The 24517-nt window shown below is 33.0% G+C and overlaps 5 protein-coding genes and 1 long non-coding RNA gene across 8 annotated transcripts; 4 read left to right on the forward strand and 2 right to left on the reverse strand.

Annotated features, from left to right (window-relative positions):
* Positions 1-1684: 1684 nt before the first annotated feature.
* LOC11406014 (uncharacterized) lies at positions 1685-5033 on the forward strand. The gene is made up of 3 exons (XM_013591839.3): positions 1685-1842; positions 2501-2679; positions 4503-5033. Exons 2-3 carry the CDS (start codon positions 2501-2503, stop codon positions 4687-4689), a joined length of 366 nt encoding a protein of 121 aa, XP_013447293.1. The 5' UTR covers positions 1685-1842; the 3' UTR covers positions 4690-5033.
* A 1062-nt stretch (positions 5034-6095) lies between these two features.
* On the forward strand, positions 6096-10112 carry LOC25502259 (uncharacterized). 2 transcript variants are annotated; one of them, XM_013591840.3, is made up of 3 exons: positions 6096-6262; positions 6555-6741; positions 9565-10085. In XM_013591840.3, exons 2-3 carry the CDS (start codon positions 6560-6562, stop codon positions 9749-9751), a joined length of 369 nt encoding a protein of 122 aa, XP_013447294.1. In that variant the 5' UTR covers positions 6096-6262; positions 6555-6559; the 3' UTR covers positions 9752-10085. The 2 variants fall into 2 exon arrangements, with proteins under 2 accessions (XP_013447294.1, XP_039685153.1); XM_039829219.1 differs by lacking the exon at positions 6096-6262 and adding an exon at positions 6337-6400 and having other exon boundaries at positions 9565-10112.
* An 861-nt stretch (positions 10113-10973) lies between these two features.
* Positions 10974-12880, forward strand: LOC11407567 (probable caffeoyl-CoA O-methyltransferase At4g26220). Its single transcript, XM_003630606.3, has 5 exons — positions 10974-11166; positions 11251-11330; positions 11542-11686; positions 12090-12221; positions 12300-12880. Exons 1-5 carry the CDS (start codon positions 11092-11094, stop codon positions 12588-12590), a joined length of 723 nt encoding a protein of 240 aa, XP_003630654.2. The 5' UTR covers positions 10974-11091; the 3' UTR covers positions 12591-12880.
* A 707-nt stretch (positions 12881-13587) lies between these two features.
* On the reverse strand, positions 13588-15524 carry LOC11407568 (40S ribosomal protein S15a-5). The gene is made up of 3 exons (XM_003630607.4): positions 15195-15524; positions 14176-14336; positions 13588-14021 (listed from the first exon to the last, which is right to left on the reverse strand). The coding sequence occupies exons 1-3, from the start codon at positions 15322-15324 to the stop codon at positions 13923-13925; spliced, it is 390 nt and encodes a 129-aa protein (XP_003630655.1). The 5' UTR covers positions 15325-15524; the 3' UTR covers positions 13588-13922.
* A 2200-nt stretch (positions 15525-17724) lies between these two features.
* On the reverse strand, positions 17725-18630 carry LOC120577604 (uncharacterized). 2 transcript variants are annotated; one of them, XR_005643566.1, is made up of 2 exons: positions 18137-18630; positions 17725-17895 (listed from the first exon to the last, which is right to left on the reverse strand). It is a non-coding gene; the product is annotated as an uncharacterized lncRNA (long non-coding RNA). The 2 variants fall into 2 exon arrangements; XR_005643565.1 differs by having other exon boundaries at positions 17725-17930.
* Positions 18631-19044: 414 nt separating this feature from the next.
* Positions 19045-21495, forward strand: LOC11412372 (F-box/LRR-repeat protein At4g29420). Its single transcript, XM_024773319.2, has 2 exons — positions 19045-19561; positions 20242-21495. The coding sequence occupies exons 1-2, from the start codon at positions 19249-19251 to the stop codon at positions 20769-20771; spliced, it is 843 nt and encodes a 280-aa protein (XP_024629087.1). The 5' UTR covers positions 19045-19248; the 3' UTR covers positions 20772-21495.
* The last annotated feature ends 3022 nt before the right edge of the window (positions 21496-24517 follow it).

A 24517-nucleotide genomic window follows, 5' to 3' on the forward strand; every position in this document is an offset into this window, starting at 1 on the left:
TTGTTGTATGTTGTTGTCTCTAGTGTATTGATTATTAAATCATTAAGTTGCATATGTTGGTCAAGTTGTAAGTTGTTGTCAATGTCGTTAAAGTTGTAAGTTGTTGTCGATGTCATTGAAGTTGTTGGTTGTCGTTGCATTAGTTGTTGAGTCCATGCATACTCATTTACGTTGAGGGATTGATGCCCTGTGAGCTTTTGCTCTTTAAGTTGAGGGCTTGATGCCCTGAGAGTGTATTTATGCTCAATACGTTGAGGGCTTGATGCTCTGTGAGCTTTTTTTCTTTAAGTTTAGGGTTTTATGCCCTGGGAGTGTATTTATGCTCAATATGTTGGGGGCTTGATGCCATGGATTGGTACCACATGCATGATTAAGAAGTCAAAGTTGCATTGTCGAGTCCAAGTTGTTGTTGATGAGTTGTCATCCATGAGTTGTTAAGTTGTTGATGAGTTGTCATCCATGAGTTGTTAAGTTGTTGAGTTGTCTTCTATCCACATGTTGTTAATGAAGTGCTTATGAAGATTATATGATGTTGTTTATGATATTGATTATGATGTTGTTATGTTGTTTATGATGTTGTTGATGATGTGTTGTTTATGTTGTTATAAGATGATGTATATGATGTGATGATTATGTTGTTATATGATGATGTTTATGATGAGTTGTCTATGTTGTTATAAGATGATGTTTATGATGTATCGTTTATGTTGTTATAAGATGATGTTTATGATGTGAAGATTATGTCGTTATATGATGATGTTTATGATCTGATTATTATGTGCTATATGATGTTGTATATAATGTGATGAATATGAAGTTAATGATGATTAGAAGTTGGTTGAGTTATTAATGAAGTATTATAAAAAGAGTTAATGTTATTAATCGATGAAGTTTAAGTTGTTAAATACTTTTGATGAATTATATGCTTATTATTATTGAATGTGAAATCTCACCCCTTCTGTTTGGAAATGCTGCCCTTCGTATGGGTAACTTGCAGGTGATCGAGAATAAGTTGATGTTAGTTGCTGTCATGAGTAGACTATCTCTCACGTGTGTCTTTAGGTGCTCTGATACGTAACGGGATGAGATTTTGTTGCTATTTTCTATTCCTTACGTATTACTTTATGAACTTTCATGAACATGTTGTTGGAATAACTTTAAGGGATTTTATGTTGAGGCCTTGGTGCCAAAGTTGTTTTAAACGTTGAAATGATTTCCGCTGCGAAGTAATAAATGATATGTTGTTGAATTTGAAGGATAAATAGTTATTTTATTCTGTTTATGATTTTATGAAAAGAAGCGTGACATTCCGTTTATGTTGAATTACTCTGATTTTTATGTGAAATTTTTAAGTTGGGAAAACGAGGTATTACATGAGACGCACATGAGTTTCATCCAATAAAAAAAGAGTGTTAGAACGAAAGTGTTCCTAATATTTCTCATGCAATCAAAGAAAACAACGTAACGAGTCAATTAAGTTGTGAACACTATGACAAACATGCAAATGAAGACTGAAGAGAGTTAAACTTCAGAATGTAAATACAAAACATATTTGAGCGGTGTATTAGAAATAATATGGGTGTTAATAGTACCTCATTGTGGCCACCTACTTTGGGTTTATATGGTCCAAAGTCCAAACAGTCTAGTCTAACCCAAACTGAAAAAGAGAATAAAAAATAAAAAAAAAGATACGTAGAAAGAAAGAAAATAAAAAAGTCGATAAAACACACATCACACAAGGTTAGAGAGTTCAGTTCAGTGACTCGTATCCTTGGTGCTTGCAGCGTCGGGAGGTAGCGGCGGCGAATAAATTCCGATTACTGTGTTTATTCATTCAACAAGGTAACGTTCTTTTTTTCATTGATGAATTATCACTCATTCTGAGATATTATCTCTTGTTACTCTCGTTTTTTGGATTCCTCTTTAGATCTGATTTCGCTCGCTTTATCGATTTCATTTTCTGATTCTTTGCTCCGACCAATTTTATCTCTTCAAAGTTTTGGTATTGGTGTTATGAAAATTGATCGAATATTTAGGGTTTTGACTTTGCATTTAGAACCCAAATTTAGGCTTCTAGCATGTTTAGATTAGCTAAATTTAGGTATCATTTTTTTGTCGGCCGCAAGAAAATTGACAGAGACCAATTTGAGTTTCACTCTTAAACAACAATTATAATTCGTTTTGGTCATTTCACATAAAATTAAGAAATGTAATTAATTTCAAAAAGAAATTATAAGTTATTTTACAAAATTAACTTATGGAAAAGATAAATTAAATAATTGAAAGAAGAATGAGTAATAAATATTTAAGTGTGTAATTGAAAAAGTAACATTAATGCATAATGCCATTCTATAACTATGTATATTTTGAGGCAATTTTTTTATTTTTTATTTTTTTTTCTAAAAGTGACTTATAAGTTAGGACGGAAGGAGTCATATGGATGAGGAGTAGTGTAATAGATCGTTTACCTTGTACCTTATTGTACATTCGTCTTTTGCAGATGTCGAAGTTGCAGCAGTTGACATCAAAAGTGTGTCAAGCATCCCAATTTATAACCAAACATGGAACTTCTTACCACAAGCAGCTGTTGGAGAAGAACAAGGAATACATTCAGGAACCTGCTACAGTAGAGAAATGCCAACTTCTGGCCAAGCAACTATTTTACACTCGCCTCGCTAGGTTTTATTTTATTCCTTTCCTTCTTAATAAATCTAGCTGGATTTAGTGTTTAATACTTGCTAATATATGTATGTACTTGTTGGCCATAATTTATTGATTGCAAATGATTTTATTGACATTTTTTTCTTGCATTTTGATGTCGGTACGTTCCTAACTGTCTACCCTTCCCTTTATTGACAAGGGAGAAAGCCCTGGAGGGCGAGATTTCAAGTTTTGAACCTAATATGTTCATCGTTCAATCATATTAGTCGAAACTTACCCTTGAAATACAAAGTTAATTTTCAAATACTCAGTGTTATTGTGAAACATATTACATTTGTATTAGATTAACATAATATTTTAGTATTTGCTTGCTATGTTGTCAATAGCGTGCTATAGCAGAATAGCGTTTCTGTGGTAGGGTTCGGCACCGTGCTTTTGGCCCGTGAACCACAGTCAGCAATAGTGGTGGTTGCAGCAGCCAATTACAGTGAATTTGCGGCCCCAAAATGCTATCGTGTCTGCTAGTAGGATTTTAGGGCGAAATTCCTCAAATCTTTTTTAAACTGTTTTTGTTAAGAGTTTAAATGTCAATTTTAACCCTTTTAAGGGTTCTGTTCTGTTCTTCATTTTGTTATGTTATGCGCACAAACAATCGTTATGTTCTTCTACCTACTTTTAGTTTGTTTCTTTCTATTATGTTTTTCTTCTCTTTTTAAGTGTTTTTGTTTTGTACTTTAGATTCTTTAATTATTAAGTATGACAATCTCAATAATTTATTGTATTTTTCTATTTTTGAATATTTATACTTACTTTGTACACTGATTTGTAGTCATGGCAATAGCAGCTATCCCACTATTCGATATACCACTATAGCATTTTAGGGGGTCGGTGCGATGCGATGCAATCTGGGATTAACCACATAGTTTCGTAGTTATTATTATACAGTATAAAAGATGATCGGGTGATCATGTGGTCGACATGAATCCTTTCTTAGCAATGAAGTGTTAGTAATGTAGTGTGATGCAGCCTTTAAGTTAGTTTAGAGTTCAGTGTTGTTTATGCATAGTGGAATTTGATAAATTGCTACTGTTTCTGCAATACGCTATTTAGTACAAAATACTGTGAAATAGCAATGAAGTGTTAGTAATGTAGTCTGATGCAGCCCTTAGTTAGTTTAGAGTTCAATGTTGTTGATGCATAGCGGAATTTGACAAATCACTTCTGTTTCCGCAATCCACTATTTAGGACAAAATACTGTGAAATAGTGGCTATAGCGGCGCTATAGCACTGTTGCATAGTGGAATTTGAACAAACTGATATTTTCCGCTATCTGCAATTGACAAGACCTGAGATTAGTGTTGGATATCAGAGCTCAGGCCATGAATTAGGGTTCATGGGATCTGATATATGATCAGAATTCTGATCCTATGTAAAGCATAGCGGAATTTGACAAATCGCTACTGTTTCCGCAATATGCTATTAGTACAAAATACTGTGAAATAGTGGCTATGGCACTGCTGCATAGTGGAATTTGAACCAACTGCTATTTTCCATTATCCGCAGTTGACAACACCTAAGTTCCGTGTTGGATATCATAGAGTTCAGGCCATGAATTAGGGTTCATGTGATCTGATATATGATCAGAATTCTGATCCTATGTTGAATCGAAACATCAGAAGATATATTCTGAATATTGATCAGAATTCCCATGTGGCGCTATTTAGCGGCATTTCCTTAGTTTTTTTTTTTTTTTTAGTTAAATGTATAGCAAATCTATTTTATTCTGTGCTAATTCAGTTCTTGTGCTTTCATATAAGTTATAACTCATCGATCTTTTGCAGTATTCCAAATCGTTGCGAGTCCTTTCATAAGGAACTTGATTATGTCAAGCAAATCTGGAAGAATAAGCAAGATTTAAAGATTGAAGATGCAGGTATTGCTGTTTTGTTTGGCCTGGAATGTTATGCGTGGTTTTGTGCTGGTCAGATTGTTGGAAGGGGATTTACTTTCACAGGATACTATGTCTGATAGTAACCACTTTATAATGTTCGATTTAGCGGGCTCTCTATACTCATAAAACCAGGAGTACTGTCATTTATAACATTATGCTGATTTTGGGCATTCTACAAGCAATTTGTCATTCTTTTCTGTGAGGAAAAAAAGGTTGAGAAACTAGTGGTTAATAAGCCTCGGTAACCTCTTGTATTTGAAGCGGGATATACAATGCATTCTTCTTTTATCATGTTAGAAAGCTAGCGGATAATTATTTTCCTGTAATTTTTTAATCATTTTTGCCATTTTTAATAAATATTAATGTTTTTAGCTTTGCATGAAATACTACAATGAGAATAAAAACTGTTGAATTTTGCTAGCGTTTTGTTGTTGTCATTCTGATGAATTACGGCTAGCTAGTTAAATACTGAATATGTAGGGGGTTTAAACAAGCTGAGTTATCTGTGAAGATGTGAACTATTCAAATTTTACTCCTTAATATTTGAAAGAAGAAAAGAGTTTGATACCTCTCACTACATTGTAATGACACATATTTTAAATCTGATGCTCATACATGAAAATTTCACTATGTTCATCACATATCTTTATTGAGTGCATTTTATCGCACTACAATAACACTATTACTGTAGATTGATTGTTTTAATTCAATCATTTGTGTGAGTAATAGTGTTATCGTTCACATAATACAATTTTTGTCACGAAAACCCGCTACTAAATGTTTAGATAGAGTATTATTTTTTGTGCCTCTTGCTAGGAATTGTTTTTAATTTCACTTTTGTCTCCTTGTTTTATCAAATTAATGAAAATATTTCCCGTTTTAATTTTTTTTTTTTTGGTTCAAGTACCACTTTAATTCCAATCGTAGTCTCTGCCCTTGGTTTTGGTCCCAACATATTTGGTCTCAAAAGTGATGATTTGTTGCCATAATTTTGAATCAGAAAAGAAAATATCAAGTTTGAGGGTCAAAATTCACCTTCTTTGAGACTATATAATCAATTTTGGAAGTTTTTTGGAATGAGATCAAAATACTAAGATTGTCAATGATCTGATTCAACACTCTTGACAATTAATTTGTTAAGTTTAGTTAATGAATCAAATGAGTTTAATTTAAGTTAAAAATTAAGCTGGTTAACCGAGCTACATATAATTTAACTTGTTTGATTAATGAGCTAACTTGATTATATATATTTAATTGAATTGAGACCAAAATGAAAAAGTTTTAGATTTTTGACCTTTTCAACTAATAATTTAATTGTACTTTATAAGATAATTTTTGCTGCCTAATTGAAATATAAAAATGTAAATTAGGTTTATGAAAAAAAGTCCAAATTTTTGAAATAAAAAGGAATTGTAATTATGCTTCAAATCAGTATTAATTATAAAAAAAAATTACCTGAAAACAGAGGTATGTTGAGAAAAAGGAAGAGTGGGGGTGCCAATAGTAACTCCACAGTGTCACCAAATAAATATTGGAGACGAAACTTGCTCAAGAGAGTAAAGAGACAAGGTTTTAGGAAGAGGCAAAGCAAATAGAGGCGCATCCTTGCAATTTCCGTTCGATTCACTCACTCCACAACAACACAACTAGGTAACCTTCTTCCCTCAATCAATCATCACTCTTGATTTCGTATTATTCTTATTTTTTCTTTTTCATTCCTCTTTAGATCTGGACAGACACGCTCTCGTTTAATTCGATCTCATTATCCTTCAATAAATTGCCGAATATGTAGGGTTTTGATTTTCCATCCATTTATCCCCCATGTAACCATATTGATCATCAATTAGTTTAATTATTATTTAGGTTGTTTGAAAATAATAATTATCTATTATTAGGAGTATTATACTATATTGTTTAACTGATTAGAATGTTAATGTTGCAGATTCGATGGCGTCTAAGTTGAAGGCATTGCAGTCGAAAGCATGTCAAGCATCCCAATTGATATCAAAGCATGGAAGTGGTTACTACAAGCAATTGTTGGAGCAGAACAAGCAATACATTCAAGAGCCTGCTACTATTGAGAAATGCAACCTTCTCGCTAAGCAATTACTTTACACACGCCTTGCTAGGTTTTATTTTCTCCAACTTTCTTCTTAAATAATGCTATAATATACTGTGTGCTAAAATTCTATGTTCATGTGATGTTAGACAACCAGATCGGATTGATCGGATAAAACTTCGTATGATTGTCACCGACCCTTATGAAAGGGTGTAAAAAAAGAACTGCCGGATCACATAACCGGTATATAATAAGTCAGGCTTCTCCCAAACCTGTCATTATTAATTGAAAAATATATTCTTTTGGCTGAATTGAAGTCCAATAACAAGTTATAAAAACCCATATGTATGATTGTTTTTTGCCCTATACTAATTTCATTTGACGATTAATTAGATCATGGTTTAATCTCAGTTTAACCTTTTATCAGAGATATGTATGTAAAGCTGTATTCTTAACTAAAATTGGTTATGTTACTAAGCTGTTAGCCTAACCAAGTGGTTTATGAACTTCCGATAAGGTAAAATCGATGCGGAGTATCTAAGTTTGATCCCTAGTTGAAACATTTCTTCCTCAAGTTTTACTTATTTCCCAACCAAACTCTTGGTTACTAGGATAGGATTCCTTTTCCCTAAGAACCAAAGTAAGCTTTTAGCTATTTACATCTGGATGGTTATGATTCAGTTACAATAGTCATTCCCTAAGCTTTCTATATATAGCTTATCATTGTATCAGAGAACAGTCAATGAAAATAGAATGAACAATAACAGTTTACAGCCTCTGTTTTCTCGTTTCTTCTCTGCAATTCTTCTTTCATTTTAACTGTAAATCACTGCTTTTAGCAGTTCAATGAGCAGTTTGGTTTCAAAGCATTACCAGAAACCCTGAATACAAAGTTGGACACTTCTAGGCTTCATAAACTTGTCCAATACACCAAACCGTAACCCTTTATCTGTTGTTGACTTATGTACAATGCAATGAACAACGAATAAATAAAATATCTATTTTGTTTTAATAGTTATTCTTATTAGGAATTATTTTTCTACATTGCAGTAGCAAGTTATGCATATTTTGTAAATGCCAGCACTTCAATTAAACATGTTTTTTGCTTCAAGTAATTGCTTTGGATAAGCACGTTGATTTAAGCTTGGTGGCTTAATGCCTTTTAGCAGCGTTTCGTTGATGTGTCTGCTACTCGCCTACCATAGTGAACCAACTTAACTGAATGTAGAGCAATATATTATGGGTGTGCAACTACATAGAATACTTGCAAGTGCAGACCGCCACTTCTTATGTTACATTATTCTCTGCATAGTTTTACTATTAAAATAAAAAATAGGCGGGTCCACCAGATACAATGATGGAGAGATAGAGGCCTAGTGTAGGATCCAAAGAAGAGTAAGACAATTTTACCGTGCATCTGAGAGTCCTGCTATGTTGTGTGCGACAAAATGCTGGGCAGTAAGTTCCGTGTTGCAACAACGAGAATGTTATGATGTACACATGATTACACAAGACAAGATAGGAATAGGAATTAATCATTAGAAAGAATGTTGGGTGGTTTCCCTCATAGAAAGAATGGTAGAGCTACGTCTTAGGTGATTAGGGCATGTATGGAGAAGAACGACAGTAGCATGACTTAGGAGTGTACATAAAGTAAAGGATAATTCTATAGTCAAAGGTAGAATGGGGTCAAGGAAAAGTGTAGGTAAGACCATTAAGAGAGATTTAGAGTTACTGGTCTGTGGTTGGATTTAATTCATACAGGGCATGAGGACATCGTTTGAGCCATGGTTTTTACCCCATCTAGTTGTCAGGGAAAAACTCTGGTTGCTGTATTGTTAACTTCTAATATAGGTCTAGCATCCTTTGCCTTTTCAACTTGTGCATGTTTGGGTGAATGAATTTGAAAGAAACTGATTCGGTTAAACTGAGCTTGAATTGAAGTGATTTATGTTTGATTATTTTCTAAATCAAACTTGATGAAAGACTTGGTGTAAGTTTTTCAACACAATGCAAAAGCTACTTTTCATCGCTTATAGTTAAACCAATGTTTGGAAGCAAAATCAATGATCCAAAGTAACCTAACATAATACTCCCTCCGTCCCAAATTGTATGACGTTTTAGCTTTTTCACACATATTAAGAAATGCAATTAATATTGTGTGGAAAAGAGATATTATGAGTTGTTTTACAAAATTGTCCTTAATAAATAATATGGGAAAGATAAATGAAAGAATTGAAATAAGAGAGTAATAAATAGCTAAGGTTATAATAGGAAACGTAGCATTAATGTTGCATTGGTATTGTAAAGCGACATATAATTTGGGACAAAAAAAATTCTCTAAAGCGACATACAATTTGGGACGGAGGGAGTATATTTATTTTTACGAAAGTCACGTTTTTAGGAGTAAATGGGATTTTACCTCCTTCAAATGGGGGGATAAACAAAAAATGCCTTGGGAAGTGCCATTTTTTCTGTTTTCTGTGGTTCGTGTAAAGCAAAAGGACTTTAAGTGGTACGGGGTACAAAATGCATGTGATTTTCTTGATCACCACAAAATAAACACTCAACTTGACTTGCAAATTTTAAAGAAAATGGAATGGTGGTTGTTTTTGGAAAACATTTTTTATCTTGACATATGGCAACCACTTTAGTTTTTTCATGTTTGAAGTTTTTTTCTTCATTATCTATCATTGTATGGTTATGCATAGAAAATTGTGCAACATATCTTCACAATCTTATTTAGTGAATTAGCTAAACAATCATGGAGAAATGTGGAAACTTATTCTGCCTGATCAAATGCCACACACATCTGTCAAGTCTGTTCTAGGCCAATTTAGTTTTCAGTGCTTCTGCTTCTCTATATATAACTCACTCTAATTAAATTTTGCAGCATTCCGGTTCGTTGTGAGGCCTTCTGGAAGGAACTTGATTATGTCAAGCATTTATGGAGGAACAGGCAAGACTTAAAGGTTGAAGATGCAGGCATTGCTGCTTTGTTTGGCTTGGAATGCTATGCATGGTATTGCGCTGGTGAGATTGTTGGAAGGGGATTTACTTTCACCGGTTACTCTGTCTGAAAATAGCCACTTCCAAGTGTAGATTTTTGCAGTCCTATATAGGCGCAATGTCGTTTTATACACTCGAATATGGGCATTCCGCATGGCAATATGTTATTCTGATTTTTATTTTTACTTTGACAAAACATGGTTGAGTAACTAGTGGTTAACTTTGATAAGCCTCAATAACCCCTTGTACTTGAAGCGGGAAGGACCTTGCATTTTGCTCTTATATCATGTTGGAATGTTGGAAAGCTTGTGGTGCTACTTGTCTACAATGGTGATCCTGCAATTTTCAAAATAAATGTCGCAAATTTTGGAAATAATATTATTTGTTTTTTTATTGCTTCGTACATAACATTAAATAAGTTTTATCTCGTTATACAAGTTGCTCTAATAAAACAGATTTCTGAATTTCTTACATTCAGCTGTGATATAAGCTTTGGAAGTGGCCATCATTTGAGTGCCATTAGAATCACATTTTCCGTTGTAAAGACTCTCGATTACGACCAAGGTTTTAAATATATCTAAATTATTCTCAATTAGACATAAATTATCCTCAAATTCATTAATTATAATTTTGTTGCTAAAAACATGTCGTCTTCTTCTTTATTTTTTTAAGGGAAAAAACGTGTCTTCTTTGTTAGTCTCCGAATACTACTAATAGAGGGGCTAAAAACACGTCGTCTTGTTTTTTTTTTAGGGAAAAAACATGTCTTCTTTGTTAATTTCTGAATACTACTAAATACTCTAATAGAGGGAGATGCATGATTTATGATTTTTTTTTTTTAGCCTATTTTCAATATACCTAAATTACTCACAATTATGATTAGTCTGTTAAAAATATGTCTTTGTTAATATCTAAATTTAGGTCTAGGTTAAATAGCAATGGTTATTTCGAGAATCAAATCAAATGGATAAAAGTAGTAATTTCGAGTGTTATTTAACAAAAGAGAATTTAAGTTCAACGCAGACACCAGTTCCATTTTTATTCTCATAATTTTTTATTTTTTTTATGGCCGGGGTTCGAACCCCAGACCTTGCATATTTTATATTTTGTCCATACCAACTGAGCTAAGCCCACAAAGACTCTTATTATAATGAAATAACCAGCCTAATTCCAAAAAATTAATTTAGTTATTTATTATGGGCGTGTTTGTAATTTCTACCCGACTTTATCAGTCTTTTTAGCCCCAAAATATTAAATTGGCGTGTCCATTTGTCTTTAAAGCCATGAAAAGATTGTGGTGACTGAAAGAAAACAAGGATATCATGAAGTATTAAGCATTCTTGACGTGAAAGATCCTATAACAATAAACTCATTCACTGAAAATTTATCCTTATTCGTACCTTGGCTTTGTATGCAGAGAAAAATAATGGACAAAATATCAGCTTCCACCAATCCAGTTATTTTGCAGAGTGAGGGCTTACTCAAGGTTTACATACGCATCTCTTGCCATTTTTGTTGTAACTGTTTAGATTGATTTTTCCTGCTTAATTAACATACAATTTTGTGGCAGTATATACTAGAAACCAGCGTTTACCCACGAGAAGCAGAGACTCTCAAAGAGCTGAGAAATGCAACAGCAAATCATCCTCTGTAATTATTCTTAAGACTACTATACCATACATCCAACCTATAAATTATGGAAGTTGTTTAACATAACAAAATTTGATACGCATACAAGATTTTTCAAACAAAAATAGTATGATATTATTATTATTATTATTATTTTTATTCTTGTTGAACTTGACTTCTTCAGCCAGCATTAGGAAACTTTTTCTTATGTAATGTTATTGTAATTCTTCAGTGGCTTCATGGGCACATCACCTGATGCGGGTCAGCTAATGGCTTTGCTCTTGAAACTTCTAAATGCTAAAAAGACAATTGAAGTAGGAGTTTTCACTGGATACTCTCTTCTACTCACAGCACTTAGCATTCCATATAATGGAAAGGTTTGTATCTGCTTTCCTCCTATCCATACTGTGGCTTCTACAGTGGAAAAGTATCACAGTTTATGGTAGATCACCGAGTAAAAGAGTCTTTTGAACTAGAACAACGATGGACGTCGCTCTTCGTAAGTAGAAGCTCATGATATTACGCATTCTCAAGACTGGGACAATGAATCCTATCACCGCTAATTTGGTAGAGAAGGAAAGAAAAAAAAAAAAAAACTATTTGAACAATGTTAAATGAATATGTTGGTCATCGTAAGAGTTTTGAGCAATTTCAATGCATAAGATGCTTAATTCTCTCGCTAATAATCACCCTCTCTCTTTGTATACATTTATATAACAATGTCGCAAATATGTGTCTATTATTTTTATGTTACTAGCCCCATTTGTCTGCCTGCTGTAGATTACAGCCGTAGATCCAGACAGAAAAGCTTATGAGATAGGACTTCCATTCATAAAAAAGGCCGGTGTCTTACACAAGATTGACTACATAGAGTCTCCAGCTTTGCCGGTTCTTGATAAACTCTTAGATGATGTAAGTAACTTACTCCACAAATAACTGTCCAGGTCAAGTCAGACCCTTGATGGTTTTTCTTTTCCTGTCTTGATGTAGCCGGCAAATGAAGGTACTTTTGACTTTGCCTTTGTTGATGCCGACAAAAATAACTACTGGAATTACCATGAGAGGCTTATCAAATTGGTCAAGATCAGCGGGATTGTTGCCTATGATAACACACTTTGGGGAGGAACTGTTGCCTTGCCGGAAATGGTAGTTTCAGAAACAAAGAGAGAATGGAGAAGATGTACACTTGATTTCAACGAAGCAATTTCAAAGGATCCTCGCATGGAACTTGCTTTTGTTTCAATAGGCGACGGACTCACTATCTGCAGGCGCATTTGCTGATATAAATTGACTTCCAATAGAGTTGTGATCAATAATAGTCCAAGTCATGGCACGGTTTAAATAAATTTGTAAAATTTAATCTTATTGATAACTGTTCTCAATCTATCAATATATTTCTAGCCACTAGGCTACTTAGACAAAAAAAAAAAATAAGAACTACACTAAAGGAGCTTAGCAGTAACACTAGTGTGCCATATATAAATAAATTTGTAAAATTTAATCTTATTGATAACTGTTCTCAAGTTGTATTGCCAGCAACGATACTGAAGAGTACACAAAACGGGTTTGGTATTGAACTATTGAAACTCCAAACAGTTTATGGTTCGATGCATAATCAATTGCCTTGGCATCATCATAAGATTGCCTACAAACTACAGTGTCTAATAATACGGTAATGATCAGCAAAACACTTGATGACTTCACAAACATTCTACTAACCTCATACGAACAAATAGGAATGCATAGTCCCAATTAGCTACATCAAACTAGACACATGTCAATTATGCTATCCCAAATCACTAGTTAGCCAGCGACTGCCATCCAATTGCATAGTATCATTTTTTAAATCACCATACATATTAAATTAGTCATCATTCTTACAATTGAATAATGAAAAAGGACTCCCGCCCAAAGCCGAACCCAAATATAAAAGTGTGGCACAGCCCCACCTTGAGACACACACACGCATCAGTAGTAATACTCCTAATCCTTTCTACTTAGCAATTGGAACCACACCTTTTTTTTTTGTTTTTTGCAACAATGGAGATACTTCTTATTTTCACTATAAATTGGGTGGCAAATTGTTGATTGAGGCCATCTATTTTTAACATGTAAAGTGAGAGAGATGAAAAATCTAGTAAAATTAATTGGGTTTCAATTGGTTAGCCATTAAAATATCCACCAGGCGACAAAGTTGGAAAATAAATTTCAACATCGATTATCCTCTAGGATGATATATTATTCTTCTTGTCGAAAACTGCATCCTCGGAAAAACAAATAAGAAAACTAGTGTTGCAGAATGGTTGAACTTGAATCAATTATGGATTACACAAGAGCCATTGTATTTAAAGTAGATTACAACTAAGATGATACGGTTTCCATTCAAGTCTAGTCTATTATTTAACATAAACATGACTAATTTCCACAAAGATTGTGATCCAACGCATCACGCTCATCATGCATGAACTGCCACATAATTCATACAGGACAAAGTAATAATAGAAAACAAAACCTCCTTTGCTGAAAACATTCTTTCATAAAATTCATTGAAAGCTTATCAGGAAACTTAGCTGAAGACAGTGACTGGCCTAAATAACAAGGTAAACAACAGTTTTAGTGAAAGTAACCAAGAACCTGACCACCTACATTCCTTTTTGCGGCCTCTTCATGATCCAAAACACCATCAGGAGTTGTAATCACAACATAACCCCACTGCATCAAGATAAATAAAACGTAATGATCTATTAAAAAGAAAGAACTTAAAGTATAAAAGCTGGTAGCTAATACAAACAGCATTCTCCACATTCAAATAGGTGTGAAACTGCTATAACACTAAATAAAAACAAAACGGTAAGCATTAACCAACCTGATGTGTTGGAAGAGTGTTCAATCTATAAGCTTCAATATCCTTTGCCTTAAGGTCTTGTCGGTATGTAAGGGCCTTGCAATCGTTAATTCTACCTTGTAGTTCAACTGTGATCCTCCCCACTCTATGGGGATCATAGACCTGAAAGTCCTTGATATATCCTGCCATCATAAATGACACCAAATTAGCTGTATCGATTATCTAAATATCAAATTATTCTAGTACGTTTAGTGCCTTTCATTTCATCTTAAATACATATACTGTTATGATTCAGGAGGCCAAATACAATGTCGAAGCCAAAGATGGACTGATGCGGTGACTCGCCTAAAATCTAGATTAAGTTTGTTAGCGTTATTTACATTCTCTTGCTAGTTTGTTACTAAATTCAGTTATTGCATAAGGCTATATAATCTTGTATTGACAAGGAAAATGATCATGAAATGAGAAATTAGTCTTTTCTTCTTATCTTTTCTTAGGAGGCTTCTCTACCCTCAAAGTAGAGTAAATCAATTTTCCTAATCATTACATATACATGCTTACATACAGAAAGCAAGACCATGCTAATCCAGCTGATAATTGTTGGAAAATAAGCATGGAGACCATAAGCACTGACGAAAACACGACAAAGGCACCCACACCACAACATCGATACCAATTTGAGAAAATGCAAGCAATCACATGTGTAGGTGTTTAGACACCAAACATGCCTTCAATCTAAAGTGTCTAAGCTGCATAGTTCATGAGAAATGGATAAAATACCATGTGATTAAATTAGTCAAGATAGAACTAAAAATATCATTAAAAATTATACTAATTTGCCAAAAATCTAAAATTAATAATATCCTAATGTATGTCTTAATGGAATTTGGGTATTTGCTAAAACAATAACAATATCATAATGAATTGACCAAAACACATAAATCCAGCAGAAAAACAAATAGTACATAAATTTCATACTCATATAAGATGAAGGGAAAATAAAACAAAATGAATAATGAAAGATTGAAAACAAATATTACCGCGGTGTTTCATGATATGGAGAAAAGAAGAGATAACATTGGATATAGGTTTAAGCTCCACCATAGCTTTCCCTCTCTTCTCAGCATTCACCATACTCCTCAACGCATCGTTCAATATCCTTCTCCCCATTCCTCTTTCTCACTCTCGATCTCGTTACGCCAAGCGAGAACGGTTTTGTTCGTTAATCGTGAAATAGTGGTGTTCGATATCGGTTTTGTTCGATCTCGTCGCCGCCGCTTCCACGCGACGCTGCAATCCACTCTACCTCCGTCTTTCAACCCTCTTTGAATTTATTTTTTTCGTTTTTTTTACTTTCTCTCAACTCTTCAGAACTTTTGGATTTGGACCATTTAGGCCATATGAACAGAGAGTTGGTGGTAATAAGAAATTGCTTTTCGCACTCCACTCTTTTACTATTTACATATACACACACCCTCCTTCCAATTTTTAAATTATTTTTTGCTAAATTAAAAGCAAGACTTTTATGTGTGTTGAGTTTTATGAAATTTGTTTGGTGATAAGTAAAAATGATAACTTTTTGGTGATAAATAAAAAGAAGATAATTTTACGGTTGGTTAGGACAAAGACATGTCACAAATAACAAGAGATTATAAGATGCACTACAAGTATAAATCAACTTTACACACATGTTCAATAAAAAATTCATCATTTTGACGTGTCAATCCACTCTTGTAACTTAATCTTAAAATAACTTCTATCATGTGGTAAAATAAAGAGCTTTTATTGAAATGTCAGTGTAAATTGTGTATTTCTCATAATTGCATTATTATTAAACTAACTAATACTCTTGTAACCAAAAAAAACTAACTAATAACTGTACATCTTACTTTGCAATAGAAGCCAAAATATAAAATGGAGGACAATGTAAATGTTCCTATACAAAAGCCAAAATTAACTTCAACAATATGATGACGGGAAATAATTTTGGGTGGACGTAGGTGGTTGACAGATACAAACTATTAATACACCAATTTTAATCGATGAGAATTGAAACATCAACTAAGAATATCTACAATGCTAAAACCAAAAAAAAAATCTTCAATATTTTTTGTGAACCTATGGATGTCACATATGATTTAAGAACTATCATTTATTTCTACTCTAATAATGTAAAGAACCATATTTATGTTCTTATATTACTTTTTAGGATCCCATAAATCATAATGTTTGTTTTCCCTTTTTAACTTGCCTTTTTATGGTCCTCATAATTTATGTTTTTCCTTGTTATTGGACGTTCTTCGGAGAGAACTGTTCTCCAAATGGCATCGAAATCATTCCTCTCTAATGGATTAGAAAGTAGGAATAAGTTCTTATTGCCTCAAGGATTGTGCATGGAAAGCGCAGGAGATGCTCTGAGTATCTCTATGTCAACAGACGGTAATTTAAGGGACATGGTCACAAAATAAAATCTTAACACAAGATAGTAAAACCAAAAGAAAAAGGCTTAAAAGCATTTGGACCCCTTAACTTATAAAAAGTTACGATTTTGGTCTCCGAACAAAAACAAAATAACAATTACAAAATGTTGTAAAGCAGCTGAAAAGACGTCACGTGTCCTACAAGAATAGGCAAAAATCATAACTTTTTGTAAAGGAAAAGAACTTATTTTTCTAAAGATAGAAGGTCAAAACATATTTTTCTAATATTAAAGGATCAAAAGAGTCTATTTCACTAAAGATAAATAACAAATTTTATATCTTTTTATTAGGAGGCAAAAATTTCAATCGTTTAAAAGGTACTCCCTCTGTTCTTAAATATAAAGAAATTTTACTTTTTAGGTTCATTTAATTAATGATGTATGTGGTTCATATATGTAAAATTTGCTTATATTTAAAAACGGACGAGTACAAAGTAAAACTCCATTTAAGCCATAAAAAAATGAATGAGTGATTTGTGAAAGATGTATAAATGCAAAATTTAGGCTTAATTGAACCTTTGGTCCCTCATCTTATTTGTTGTTTTTATTTTGGTCCCATAAGTCTAAATTTTTCCTTTTTGGTCCTTTAAATATGGTCCGTTAGTCAGTTTGATCAAAGTGAGTTAACTTTAACCCCAAATATATTAGGTGGACCAACAGTAAGTAGTCCACTGTCGACCTTATTAATTTTTTAATTTCATCCATTTGATATTTTTTTTCAAAAAGAGGACGGCTAGATCATATAGGTATATCGTATGTTACAGTGAACCATCAACACATAATATTTTATCCTTTTCTTCATCTTCTACCCTCCTTTGTTCATCATGTTCATCATAATCTTCATATACTTCCATCAAATAAACCAAGATTTTTCACCCTTTTTCATCTTCTTCCATTTTCATTTTCCTCTTCTTATCCTCATCTTCATAAATTCATACAAATTTTCAAACATATCCAAAAAAGTAAATTAAAACTTATAATTTTTTTCTACAACTTATTCTTCTCCAAAAATAAAAAATAATCAATTTCAAAACCCATAAAAGATTTTCTCAATCATAACAAATCTTCCACAACACAATTTCATAAAGCCATTAAAAAAAGCCATTTTTTTCAAAAAAAATAAATTTTGCGAAGAGAAGAACCAGAATCCATCTTCCTGAACATAATCAAAGTGCTGAATATTTTTATGCTTCCTCAACAAAATTCATCTCCCAAAAAATCATCCATTTTTATGTTTCAGCTACAACAAAATTCCTCATCATCTGCACCAACAGAATCTACACCATCATTCATCTTCCTTAACAATCCAGAGAGAACAATCAAAGCCAAAAATCATAAATTACTTTAAGTTTATAGTAGCAAAACCATATCTAATAACTCAATTTACTTCACTGCAACAACACCATAATAACAAAATTAAATAGAAATTGAAACAACATTGCTATGAAATTGCATAATTCAAATTGGAAAAAATGAAACCCTAAACAATGGTAACTTGGTCACCTGAAACTTCAATGGTAATCGCCGCAATTCTCGTGATACTGGGAACTTCTTCAACCACAACATCGATTTCAATCTTTTCCTCGACGACGGAAACTTCAACGGTGGGAGATGGACGACGGCGACATTGAGACGGACGACGGCGTGTTCGATCCATTAATGGGTATGAAGCTACAAAACAAGAATCAATCAAACACCTCTCAAGCTTAATTCACGTGGCTGATTTCCACATAACATTGATTGCAATTTTTGAGTGTGTGAGCCTCCTGATTGCAATTTTTGGTGATTCCATTTCTTGCTATTTGCCATGGAGGAGAAAGAAGATAAAGCGAGGTCTTGGTTTTAAGATCAATATGTAGCTGCAAAGAATTCAGATCTAAAAAAAAAATCAATATGTTGTTGGTTTCCTGAGTTGTTGAGAAGGGTTTGTGTGAATCAATTCATTGAATTGGGGTTTGTGTAAATGCAATTTATTTTTGGGTTTTTTCTGTTTTTTTTTTCTTTTCTGGATTTCAGTTTTGGATGAATATATGAATGATTAATTTTTTGGTGATGAATTGATTTTCATTTTTGGGTGTAAAATTAATTTTTATTTTATGATTGATTTTCTGGATATGTTGAAGATGATGAAGGAGATGGATGAAGAAGATGAAGAAAATGAAAAAAATAGTTGTTGATGAAGAAGATGACGAAGGATTTGGTGTTGGTGGTTCACCGTTACATACAATGGTCCTACAATCTAATGGCTGAAATCATATCTCAAATATTCCCTTAACGGATGACTAACGGTGAGGACCAACTTCACTAAAAGAGTGTACATGAGGAACTAAATTGAAATTTTTTAAAGATAAAGGACCAAATCGAAAACAACAAATAAGTTAGGGGACTAATTATGCAATTAAGTCCAAAATCTATTAGAAACAGCCACGCAAACAACACGCATCGTGATCACGGTGGTGTTAGAAATTCTTTCAATGGATAATCTACCCTCTCCGTTGGTGGTAGAAATTCTAAGCCGCCTGAAAGACTCAACCGATCTAGCAAGATGCTGACTCGTTTCAAACACCCGCAACTCCGCTTCCTCCGAAGTTCGTTCGTTGACTCTCATCTGTTCCATGTCTCGTTACCTCAATTCACGTTCCCCAGAAACCAAGCACCTCATCACCCCTTTCAAAATCGTTTTCAACAACCTCGTTCTCCGTTCCCCCAATCTCGAATCTGTTACCATCGGCGTTGATCGTTCTCTTGTTGAGATGCCCTTTGACGATTTTGAAGATGAATCTGATGATCTTCACCTTACGGATTTTAATTTCATTCAAGATTGGCTTCCTTCGCTTTCCAACTCCATTAATTCGCCGTCTGTTTCTGATTTCTGGGTTCAATCTTGTTGGAGACGTTCACGAGCTTTGCCCCTCATCTCTTCCACTTGTTAGTCAGCTTCTTAGTTCTCAACTCCTTTAATTATTTATTGTCTATGGTTCTAAATTGTGATTGTAGTTGCAATTATGCTATGAAACTTGAAATTGCGGAAAATGCAGTCAGAATTATAGTTGAAATATTGTTGCAGAGACTTCTGAAACATTTGAATTGTGACCCCAATGGCAGTTGCAGAAACCAATTTTGAATTGAGTTTAATTGTAATGCACCGTCAGTGTAAAATGTCAACAAATCACGATAATTGACCCGTAGTTATGTTTAAAGTCTAAAATTGTTAAAGAGATTAATTTCTATGTGGTGGAGGCATAAAACTTTACACTACATCCGATCAAATCTAATCATGCCAAGTAGATATTTTTAAAGATGTTTTAGAGTCGGTTGATCGGATGCATGTCTAAAAAGGTTTTACACTGTTGGTGAATACAAATGAAATCCTATTTTAAATCATCTTGCAGCTATAATAGATAATTGACGGTGTAAAAAGGTGTTACACTTTCGGTGTATATAAATCAAATCCTATTTTTAATCATCTAATAGTTATAATAGATTGACGCTGTAAAAAGACTTTACATTGATAGTCTATATAAATTAAATCCTTTAGAGTTATATTTGTGGCGATGGCAAATCTTGTTGAAAACCTTGCTAATAGTTTCATATCATTTGTGCTGCAGGCTACGGTTTGGTGCAATTGGTGATTAGGAACGCTTGGTTAGCTGTGGATGGTTTGTGTTTGATGCCAACATTGACCAATTTGACTCTTGAGTTTGTAAGATTGGATGATGAGGATTTGAACATGATCAATACTTGTTTCCCTAACCTTAAGGAACTTAATCTTATTGGTGTTGGAGGACTTGAAGAGCCTAAGATTAATCTCTCACACCTTCAAACTTGTCAATGGTCGGTTTCAAATGCTCCTCTTTCTTTGGTTATATCTGCTCCAAGTCTTGTTGATTTCCATCTCAAGTGTGTCAAGCCTAGGCTGCTTTTCCTTGAAGCACCTTCTTTGTCAAACTTCAATCTTTCTCTTGAGAACACTGATGAGCTAATGTTGAAAAATTGTGGTAACATACAATGCCTTCAGCTTGAAGTGGAATGCTTCTCTCTTGCTTACATTTTAAGCATGTTTCGCCACTGTGTGGTTTTAGATAGACTAAGCTTAGATTTTGTGAGAAGAACGGAGAGTTGTAGAGGTTGGAGTTGATCGAGGAGGAGAGTTTGGTCTTGATAAGTTATCTAAGTTTAGGTTCTGAGGCTTGGCATGTGATGGAGAGTTCTTTCCGCAAGGTAAGTTGTGAAAATGGGACTAGGATGAAGACATTGAAAGAGCTTGTTGCACATATAGTGGTCGTTGAAATTGAGTTTACTCATGCATTTATTTTCTCTGTTTTGGATAAATGCAACCTCTTGGGAGACGTTTCTCTGTTCATCCACGGTCATGCTGATTCTTGTGTTGCGGGAAATCTCATCTCTGTGTGCAGAAGCAAATTCACTGGAGTTAGATGGAGATGGGGAATATGGAAAGAAGGAATCAAGGATACTTTGGTTTCAGATGGCATCTAGTGTGTTTAAGGAAAAGGGAGAGTCGGTCTTTGAATTGTTGTAGGTCTACATTACAGATTGTGTTACGGTTAGGAGTAGGGACACTGAAAGATTTCGAATAAATTGTGTTGGAGCAGCTTCATAGAGCAAGAGCAAGCTTCAAACGTTAAAACATCACAAAATATCTATTCAAACCTTTTCCCAAGTGTAGTGCAAACTAGGAAACCATTAACTAGAAGTGGCGTTGGTTCGGTTTTCCACTTTATGTATATTTGTATATAGATCTTTGAACTGTTCTGAACATATGTATATTCTTGGATTATTGATCCTTGTTGTTCACTTGTTCTTTCAAGTGATGTTTATTTATAGATATATTATAATAAAAATCTTTATTTTTGAAGCAGGTTTTTCTTTTTCATTTTGTTCATTTCAGCTATTTCTCAATTCGTTAAACTGAACAAATTTATGGATGGCATGAGGCTGAGCCTATTACGAAATGGTCTTGATACCATTATCGTATCATTAGTGGGGTGAGCTCTAATATTCATGTTGAACCGCTTATTTGTTACATCGATTCCTTAAAGCTTTGAAGCCGGTTAAGGCGTCTATTAATCAGGCGAGTTTTAGCATGGGCAAATTGTCAAATTTCTCCATCTTAGATCAATTTTGTTTTACTTGTAATGAGTTGTACTTCCTATTCTTTTATATTCCAATTTGTACTCCTGGCTCAAAATTATAATTTGAACCCAATTAATTTTTTTATTTCTTTATCGGAGGGAGATAGAATATTTTTTTAACACTCCTGCTAACCTTTTCCAGCCTCATTTTCAATAAAAAAAACTTAATATAAAAACATAAACCAAATAATGTGACTAACATTTTCATACTTCAGATTTTATTTCCTTAATCTCCTCAAAAAAGAAAAGATTTCAATTATTTACCCTTCAGATTTTAGTGAAAAACGTTCTTCCAAAAATAAATATTATCACTTTATTTATTTTTATTTTTACATGAATATGACTTGATTCATAAGAGGGGTAACCTTGGCGCAACTAGTAAAGTTGTTGTCAAGCTCTAATGCACCAGATTGCCTTTTTTTTTATGACTTGTTCATAAAAAATAATAAATATACATCGTCAAAATTCATATTATTTGTGAAATAGTTATTAAGGTCATCATTAATAATACTAAATTCACCTTGTTTTTGAAATAAAAAACTATAAAAATAAAATCAAGAAGTTCATGGCAAATTCTACCATATGCCAAAGGAAATGAACAAGTTCAACTATATTCCTGACAAACACAAATAATTAAAAAATTAATTCTAAAATATATCATGTTTATGTCAAGCAACAACTCAAATAGATGATATTAATATAAAAATTTATAATAAACAAAGTGAATAGAGAGTTATTAGTTTGAGTTAACCGTTAAAGAAGTTAGTGATTCTGACTCCAAACTGAACGAATGAGAAAATATTAATTTAAATAATAACATTTATCGAGTTTTTTTAATTAATAAAGAAAATGAAATATTGATTTTGATAAAAAAAATAATAATAATTTGGTAACGGAAAGTAAAACAACATTGTTTTCAACATGTTCCAAATTTATAAATATATCAAACCTAGGTGATTTCTACAATTTCAAATATCTCAGTTTTTTTTTTTTAAAAAAATTAAAATCCATCCAAGTTCAAGGTAAACATTTAAGAGCGTGTAACCAAAAAAAACATTTAAGAGCAATTTTATCCATTGATCTCTATTAACATTAAATCAATGACCGCTGTTAAATTGACCTAAGATAGGAAAATATACCAATTTCCCCATGCTAAACGTTGCCCTATTAATCATCCTCTGCATGTTTTTTGCTTGGTTGCTAAAACAAAACCAAGATTTTTTATTTTTTTTTGGTTAAATATGTTTTTGGTCCCTATAAATATACCAACGTTTGACTAGACTAAACGTGAGTTTTGGGTTGGAGATGTGCATCCCAAGCAATTATACTTGCGTATATCTATATAGTATGAACTACATATAGCTCGTCACATTTCTAACAATATTTTCAACATTTTTTTAATTCAATATTTTGCTTATAAAGCTTCAACACTCTTCTTTTATTTGAAGTTCATATAGATTTCACATAACTTGGTGAGATTCGTTTCCAAAACAATAATTTTTTTTTGAATTTCAATGAATAGCATAAAATGTGTCATGTGTTTCAACAAAAAAAATAAATTAAGTTGTGCCATTTTTAAAGACAAGCAATGGCGGTTTTAATCGCCGGAAAAGTTCACTCGTGGAAGTTCCTTATAAGTCTATATCAGATCGTCGGCAACATATTTGACAATGGTTTTGCGAAACAACACAAAATCCGTTATAGTTACATTGCACCGGTTCGGTTCTGAACCGCCATTAATCACATAAAAAATTGAGTTTTAAACATTACGCTAATGGTAAGACATGTTTTCTTAAACTACTATTTCGGCTAACCGGAGATTTTAGTTTTTCAAATTGCATTTTATTTTTGATTATTTAATTTCTTATCGTAAAACCAAATAAAATTCTTAATAATAAATATGAAATAATTCAAAAACCAAACTTCATTCACTATTTCATAAACTAAAATATGATGAATTCTACATTATTTATAAAGTGATTCAATAAAAAAGAAAACATATGACACGACACAATAAAAGTTTCTCACGATCATTACGAGAAAATGAAATTAACTATCTAGACGATTCGGAATATTATTGCTTTATCAACTCCAGGAATACGACTAGACTAAGAAGAGCGTCGCATCTCAATTGATGATTCTAAATCTACCACCTGAAAACAAATGATAAATTATACAACAAGTTAAGAACCGTATACTTATTTTTGCAAAGAAATATAAGAACCACAAATTAACAATAAATAAGCTACTTTGGTAGAAGTTACTAAGCTTTGACTCGATGTTGTCAAACAAGAACGGAATAAAAAGTGTCGCTATTCAAATAGTACTCCCTTCGATCTTAAAGAAAGTTGGGTAAACAAAAGTTGATACATCTGATTCAAAATTTAGTTCAAATACATCAATTTTTGTTGATCAGATTTTTTCTTATAAATAGGACCGTAGAGAGTATCAAACATGAGCTAATTGCATCAATGTTTTGTATAAGCTGGAATCAAACTATTATAGTGTCACAACAATAAATGTAGACAAAGAAAGAACCATTAAATGTACTTAAATTACGACGTACAGGAGGGAAAATACATACAAGATGATGAAGTAAATGGTGAACTTGACAAGATTGTGTACATATTTTTAACTATTAACTACTTATTCATGAAAGAAGGGTACATAATTTAAACAATGGAAGCTTGTAACAACTTAATCTGTTCACTGGAAGTGAATAACCCCATGT

This window comes from Medicago truncatula, chromosome 8 (genome assembly GCF_003473485.1).
Source record: "Medicago truncatula cultivar Jemalong A17 chromosome 8, MtrunA17r5.0-ANR, whole genome shotgun sequence".
Taxonomy (NCBI): Eukaryota; Viridiplantae; Streptophyta; class Magnoliopsida; order Fabales; family Fabaceae; genus Medicago; species Medicago truncatula.

Bases quoted from the DNA above. Each gene is read 5' to 3' on its own strand.
- LOC25502259 (XM_013591840.3), top strand. From the start codon at position 6,560: ATGGCGTCTAAGTTGAAGGCATTGCAGTCGAAAGCATGTCAAGCATCC. The intron at 6,742-9,564 runs GTTTTATTTTCT...TAAATTTTGCAG, and splicing joins CTTTACACACGCCTTGCTAG to CATTCCGGTTCGTTGTGAGG.
- LOC11407567 (XM_003630606.3), top strand. From the start codon at position 11,092: ATGCAGAGAAAAATAATGGACAAAATATCAGCTTCCACCAATCCAGTT. The intron at 11,331-11,541 runs GTAATTATTCTT...GTAATTCTTCAG, and splicing joins GCAACAGCAAATCATCCTCT to TGGCTTCATGGGCACATCAC. The intron at 11,687-12,089 runs GTTTGTATCTGC...TGCCTGCTGTAG, and splicing joins GCATTCCATATAATGGAAAG to ATTACAGCCGTAGATCCAGA.
- LOC11407568 (XM_003630607.4), bottom strand. From the start codon at position 15,324: ATGGGGAGAAGGATATTGAACGATGCGTTGAGGAGTATGGTGAATGCT. The intron at 14,337-15,194 runs GTAATATTTGTT...TTATGATGGCAG, and splicing joins CCATATCATGAAACACCGCG to GATATATCAAGGACTTTCAG. The intron at 14,022-14,175 runs GTTGGTTAATGC...ATCTTGATGCAG, and splicing joins ACACTCTTCCAACACATCAG to TGGGGTTATGTTGTGATTAC.
- LOC11412372 (XM_024773319.2), top strand. From the start codon at position 19,249: ATGTCTCGTTACCTCAATTCACGTTCCCCAGAAACCAAGCACCTCATC. The intron at 19,562-20,241 runs GTTAGTCAGCTT...TTTGTGCTGCAG, and splicing joins GCCCCTCATCTCTTCCACTT to GCTACGGTTTGGTGCAATTG.
- LOC11406014 (XM_013591839.3), top strand. From the start codon at position 2,501: ATGTCGAAGTTGCAGCAGTTGACATCAAAAGTGTGTCAAGCATCCCAA. The intron at 2,680-4,502 runs GTTTTATTTTAT...GATCTTTTGCAG, and splicing joins TTTTACACTCGCCTCGCTAG to TATTCCAAATCGTTGCGAGT.